Source organism: Podarcis pityusensis (genome assembly GCF_964106645.2).
Source record: "Podarcis pityusensis genome assembly, chromosome: 9".
Lineage (NCBI taxonomy): Eukaryota > Metazoa > Chordata > Lepidosauria > Squamata > Lacertidae > Podarcis > Podarcis pityusensis.
In genome coordinates this window covers 77707697-77714634 of record NC_138034.1, presented here as the reverse complement: position 1 = coordinate 77714634, position 6938 = coordinate 77707697, and the positions used below count along the sequence as shown (strand labels likewise).

The 6938-nt window shown below is 50.8% G+C and overlaps 1 protein-coding gene across 2 annotated transcripts in view; it reads left to right on the top strand.

Annotated features, from left to right (window-relative positions):
* Positions 1 to 208: 208 nt before the first annotated feature.
* RTKN (rhotekin) overlaps positions 209 to 6938 on the top strand; it is a gene marked incomplete at its 3' end in the record, with an annotated part of 35136 nt that continues 28406 nt past the window's right edge. Inside the window, exon 1 of one of the 2 annotated variants that reach the window (XM_081020876.1) lies at positions 209 to 386. In XM_081020876.1, coding sequence (XP_080877002.1) covers positions 276 to 386 — 111 coding nt within the window. In that variant the 5' untranslated portion in view covers positions 209 to 275. The remainder of the gene's footprint in view (positions 387 to 6938) is intronic. The other variant, XM_081020879.1, reaches the window with a different exon arrangement.

Below are 6938 nucleotides of genomic sequence, written 5' to 3'. Positions count from 1 at the left end.
CCTGCGCCGTCCTCTCCGCGCCCAGCCGCCGCATCTCCGCGCCCGCGGGGCGGCCTTCGCCTCCCACGACGGGGCGGGGCGACGCGGAAGCAGCTGCGGCGCCGCCCCCGCCGCTCAAGGCCGCCCAGGTGGGACTCGCGCCCGGGGCCGCCCGCCGTCGGAGCCCAAGTCCCTTTGGCGGCGCTTGCGGAGGCTGCCCACCCGACGGGTCCCGGTGCGCTGCCCAGACCTGACCAGTCCCGGCACGAATCCACCCCCCCCGCCCCGGCCCCACCATGTTCCAGCGCCACCACCGCAGCCGAGTGACGGTGGCGCGGGGCTCAGCCTTGGAGATGGAGATCCGACGGGGCCGGTTCCGCCTTAGCCTCGTCGGGGACACGGACCAGGTAGGCGCGGGGGGGAAGCGGACGGCCACGCGGGTGGCGTGGGAAAGTCCCGGGCGGAGGCGAGGCTGCGCGTGGCCGTGGCGGGTGGGCGGGGGCGAGGTCTTGGGACGCGCTCCCGTCGAGGCTCTCCTGGCGCGGAAGGGGCGCCACGCCGGATCAGCTGAGAAATGGATTCGTATCCAGACTGGGGAGGGAAGCTGCATTCCTGCATGGCGGGGGGCTGGACTAGATGGCCCTCGGGGTGCCCTTTCGACGGGGAGGGGCAGGAGACGAGAGTGGGACCCACCACCAACGCCGTGGGATATCTCTTCCCCGCTGCGTTTATATCCCACTTTTTTTCCTCCAAGGAGCGCAAAGTGACTTTCTCGCGTCCCCCCCACCTGCCCTCGATTAATTCTGACGCCAGCCCTGCGAAGGAGGCTCTAGGTTAGGCTGAGAGGGGCTGGCCCCCCAGGTGAGCTTCGTGGCTGAGCGGACGGATTTCAAACCTGGTCTCCCAGTCCCTAGTCGCCATTTTAAATAAATCAATAAATTTATTAGTCACATGTAATAACAATAATAATAATAATTAATAAATACTTTTATTTATACCCCAGCCAAGACCGGGCTCAGAGCAGCTAACACCAAATATAAAAAAAATTGATTGAAATACAGCTTAGAAAACAAGATTGAAATACAACATTAAAATGCAACCTCATTTCAGTGGAAACTGAACAGTAATAAGCATAATTTAAGATTCAGTAAACACCAACAATATCATCTAGTCTGTCATGTGTTGGAAAAGCCGCCCTGTGATCTTCAAATGAAGGGCGGAATGCAAATATTAATAATAATAATAATAACATAATAATAATAATAATAATAATAATAATAGAGTAACAGCAGCTTAAAGTTAGAACCACTCCTGAGAACCAGTTTATAAAGCGGATTCAAATCCAGTAGGGGTCTCCCGGTGCCTGGTCCTCATTTAACGCCCACAAGGACCCTGTGAGGCCAAGAGGCAGTGACTGGCACAAGGTCACCCAGAGAGCTTCATGGCGGAGTTGGGGGTAGGATTTGAACCCGGGTCTCCCAGGTCCTTGTCCAACACTCTAACCCCTCGGCCACACTGGCTTTCTTGGTGACGGTGGAGGATGGTTATGATGGGGGGGTCCAGGGGGAGGGCTGAATCTGAAGTGGGGGAGAGGTTTGCTCATGTTCAGAAGTTGGCAGGGATTTGGGGAACATTTTGGGCGAGAGCCAGTGGGCGGCTGGGAGTAACAAGTACGAAATAAATCTATACTTATTTGCACAGCGGTTTGTACGGCCGAGTGAGTTGCACTTTTAAGCCAAGTTCCTCCTTGCAATGGCTCTGTGAGGCCACTTCTTCCCATTTTGCAGAGAGGGCAACTGAGGTCTGAGGTGCCAGAAGCCATTGCCCCACAGAGCCCCAGGCTGGGCAGGCTGAGCTGGGGGCAAAGGGCCCCCAGGAAAGGTCGCCTCACTTGCCATGTTCCTCATCTCCCATACTAGGGACACCCCACTTGCAATTCTCACAGCAAGCGGCCCCCCTCAACCCCAGCCCCTCCTGGAATGGGAGCAACCAGAGCAAGGACAAGAACCCCCCCCAAAAAAATTTATTTTCACAATAATTCCTTTTTGGTGCAGTTGCTTTTTTTAGGGATCTTCTCAGGAGGAACCCGTATAAATATAGGTATTATTATTATCCTTATTATTTTGTGCCCCCCGTGCGAGGAACCCGCCCCCCTGCCCTAAATCTGGGACTGAACCAGTTTTCAGTCCAAGGCCTTGGAGTCCCTGAAGGCTCTCTGTGGGGCTCCCTTTGAAGGTGATCCGGAAACTACAACTAATCCAGAATGCGGCAGCTAGACTGGGGACTGGGGGCGGCCGCAGAGACCATATACAGTGGAACCTCGGGTTGCGAACGTGATCCGTGCGGGAGGCACGTTCACAACCCGCAGTGTGGTGTCTGTGAACATGCGGGTCACGATTTGGTGCTTCTGTGCATGCGCAAAGCGCAATTTAGTGTTTTTACACAGGCGCGAGCGCCGAAACCCAGAAGTACTTCCGGGTTCAGTGCAGGGCGCAACCCGAAATCACATAACCTGAAGCATCTGTAACGAAAGGTACCACTGTACCACCGGTCCTGAGAGACCTACATTGGCTCCCAGTACGTTTCCGGGCACAAATCAAATTGTTGGTGCTGACCTTTAAAGCTCTAAACGGTCTCAGCCCAGTATACCTGAAGGAGCGTCTCCATCCCCATTGTTCAGCCTGGACACCGGGGTCCCTCTCCCAAGGGCCTTCTGGTGGTTCCCTCCCTGCAAGAAGTGAAGTTACAGGGAACCAGGCAGAGGGCCTTCTTGGTGGTGGCACCTGCCCTGTGGAACACCTTTCCATCAGATGTCAAGGAAATAAACAACTATCTGACTTTTAGAAGACATCTGAAGGTAGCCCTGTTTAGGGAAGTTTTTAATGTTTGATGTTTTATTCTGTTTTCAGTCTGTTGGGAGCCGCTCAGAGTGGCTGGGGAGGCCCGACCAGATGGGCAGGGAATTAATAAATAAATATATTATTATTATTATTATTATTATTACTACTACTACTATTACTATCAATGTCTGGAGGATTTTTGTCCCTCCCTGGATCACCAAATACCCTCCCCAGATGACTGGGTTACTTTTGGGGGGGGGGTCTCCAGGAGCCCCTGTGCCCCCCTGCTCTGCCTTGCCCAGGGTGTCAGGTGTGAGGAAGTTCCCCCAGCCTGTCACAGGGGCTAGAAACTTGTCCCTTGAGAGCATTTGTCCCAGGGGGGCTGCCCCTTCCTCCAGCCCCTCCGCTGCCGCCTTCTGCTGGGGTGTGGCAAGTGTGGGGCTGGGGTTTGGGGCCTGGCCACAGGGAAAGGGTTACGGCCAGCTTCCCCACCCCCCAGCGAAGGGGAACAAAGGCTCTATTATCTCCCCTGCCAGGGACTTCCCTCTGCGCTTGAGGAAAGAGATTCAGCAGCACCTGCCCTCCTCGCCCCAGGGCCAGACTTCCTGGATCGGAGCCCAGCCTTGCCCCACATGGGACTCCCCGCCCAGGTCCTGACCTCTGGATCTGGGGCTGTCTGTGGTGGCCACCGACCCCCGCTGGCAGCTGCCCTCCTTTCTTCTGCCAGGGCTTACTATAGAATTGGGGAGTAGGAGAAGGGACCCCAACGGTCATCTATCCCAACCCCATGCAACACAGGAACCCGCCTCCGTCTGAGACCCCAAAGAGCCACTGCCAGTCCGTGCAGGCTGGGTGGCCTTATTATGACTCCGTACAATAAGGTGCAAAGTTAAACTACGGAACTCCCTCCCACTTGAATTTGGATACTGCTTGTGGGTTTCCCTTTGGGGCATGTGGTTGGCATAGGCGCCAACTCTAAGGGGCTCTGGGTGCCAGGGCACCCACAATTCTTTTGGGTGGTGGGTGCTCAGCACCCATACTGCATGGCTCCGACACAACTTCCAGTTTTGACTCGCATCAGAGCTCCGACTCGACCTCCCTGGCGACGTTTGAGGCCGTGCCAGGCCTCCCAACACGGCTTCTGGTCTAAACGGGGAGTTGCGATGGAGGTCTTGCCAGGCCTTGGACCTGAGCGAGGCCTTGGAAGGGACGCTGAGCCACAGACGGCATAATGCGACATCATGATGTCATGTTACGTTGCCAGCGCCATTGGGCTCCCACAACCTGGTGCCCCAGTCAGTGCCCCTGCTGGTTGGTCACTGGAGAGCAGGCGGCTGAATTAGATGGGCTCCCTTTTGGCCGGATCCAGCAGCCTCTCCTTATGTCCTTAAGATGCTTCCCAGGCCTGGACCCACCCAGGGCCTTTGGGTGCCAAAATTTTTTAAAAAATTAATTAATTTTCCAGAACATTTTTTGAACACACAAACAAACATAAATCTCAACCGTATTTAAACCAAACTTAATAACATTGTTAAGTGACTTCCTTGTATCCCCCTGGTTGAATTTCATTGTATATCATTTTAACGGTTTTCCAAAACCAATATTATTATAAAACCAACTTCATCACTTAACATCTTTCTTTCTTTCCAATTCAACATTAAACATATTAATTCATCACATTACATATTTAAATCCTAAGCCTATCTGGTATTTGCAAGCTTTTCCAATTAATTTAACTCAACATATTTAACTAAGTAGTCTTTAAATTTCCTCCATTCCTCCTGGTACTCCTCCTCCTTCTGGTCGCGGACTCTTCCAGTCAGATCGGCTAGCTCCGAAAAATCCACCATCTTCATCTGCCATTCTTCCACTGTTGGAACTTCATGTGATTTCCAATTCTAAGCTAACAAAATTCTCGCTGCAGTTGTGGCATACAAAAACAATTTGACATCTTTCTTGGGCAAATCCAAACCTGTTATTCCAAGAAAGAAGGCCTCTGGTTTCTTAATAAATGTATATTTCAACATTTTTTTCAATTCATTATAAATCTTCTCCCAGAAAGCTTTCACCTTGGGGCAGGTCCACCACCTTTGGGTGCCAATGCTTGGTGGGGTGGAAGCCCGGACTTCTATCCAATTCCCAAAGTGAGGCTTGAAGACTTTGCATCCTCTGTTTTCCGTCGCAATTATTTTTTGCACGCAGCCGCCGGGCAGCGTTTTCAGTCCCCTCCAGAATTAACGCCGACAATGTTAAGGCGACACGATGACCCTATACCTACGTAATAGACAATCTTTATAGAATTCTTTCAAACAATAACAAGTTCAAAATGAAATCTCAGACTCAAAGCCTCTGAAAGTCTTTAAATGAAGCGAGGTGCCAAACTTTGCACGATGAAAGATAAGCTGTGGAGCTTTGTGTATTCAGCAAATATAATGTCCAACACTGAACAGAGATTCCAGATATTGACAACTGATTTGTAGAATTCTTTGTCAGCGTGGTGGGAGAATATGGAATTGTTTCATAAACTCATCTTATTTTACATGAATATATGTGAATGAAAATGTCAAATGCTGCAGTCAATATCCAGAATCTTTCAGAGACTTTGAGTCCAAGATTTCATTTTGAACTTGTTATTGTTTGAAGGAATTCTGTAAAGATTGTCTATTACGTATGGTCATCGTGTTGCCTAAACATTGTGGACGTTAATTCTGGACAGAACTGAAAACGCTGACGTTCTCTTTTGCAACACAGGGGTTTGTTTGGATATTCATTGTTGTACAGTGGTCCCTCGGGTTAAGTACTTAATTTGTTCCGGAGGTCCGTTCTTAACCTGAAACTGTTCTTAACCTGAAGCACCACTTTAGCTAATGGGGCCTCCTGCTGCCGCTGCGCCGCCAGAGCACGATTTCTGTTCTCATCCTGAAGCCAAGTTCTTAACCTGAAGCACTATTTCTGGGTTAGCGGAGTCTGTAACATGTACCGTCCAGAATTAAGGCGCGCTGCGTTCAGACACGGTCCTTCCTTTTATTTTTAACCCGCCTGAAATAACCGTTCCTTCTATTTCCAGTTCCCAACCTGTGTGTGTTGTTGCTTGTGCAGCCAAAAGAGGGTCACATACTGTGCGCCAAAGGGCAGGAGAGGTGTCGGCAGGCTGGATGGGGCCCTGCCACTTTGGGGAAGTGGCGGAAATCTGAGGGGAGAAGCTCACAGGCCCTGTCTCACCCAAAACGGTGATCAGCTTGCTGTGATTCCTGCATTGCAGGGGCCTAGACAACCTTAGGGGGTCCATGTCAATTTTACCATTCTGTGATTCTATGAGGACTGAGCATGCTCATTGGAGAGAGCCAGGGGTGTGTTTGTGGTGGAGTAGCGCTTGATGCTGCAACATTTTGTTGCAGCTCTCCCTGATCCTTTCTGCTCAGACACTGCAGCCTTCTTTCCCAGAGGCAACAGCAGAAGTTTAAGGTGTTCTGGGAAGTCCCCACACAAGTCCTGAGGGAGCATTTGCATTTAGCCTGGAACAAGGAACCTGGCTGTGCTCCTCTTTCCAGCCAGTGGAATGCTTTCCTCGAGGTGATTAGCCATTTCCTCGTTAGATTATGCCCGGTTCAGCTAACAACTCCCCGGAATGACAGCACTGCAGGGCTGGCGTTTCCCCGCATGTCTGTTTAAGACTTATTTCTTTAATTTTTGCACTGTTTAAAAACAAACAAACCTCAAAGTGGTTTACGAAAAGGTGAAACAATAATATCAACAAAATTTGAATTACAGGGATAATTCAAAACATACAAACTGTTAAAATACTTTCCAACAAGTTAAAACTTGCGTCAACTTTCTCAGCATTTCTCAGGCTTGTCTAAAAAGGGATGTTTTTAGCAGGTGCAAAAAAGAATGCAGTGAAGGCATCTGCTGGGTATCAATTGGCAGGGAGTTCCAAAGGGTAGGCACTGCCACCTTAAATGGTCGAGTCCTTACAAATACCCAGTTGGGTGTATTATGTGGCACCTGTCCCTGGGCCAATCAAAGTGGCTGAGTGGGCACCTTGGGGTCAGGCGATCTTGCAGGTCCCAAGTTGCTAAGGGCTTTATCGACTCATGGTAACTCCTCGAACTCGGGCCC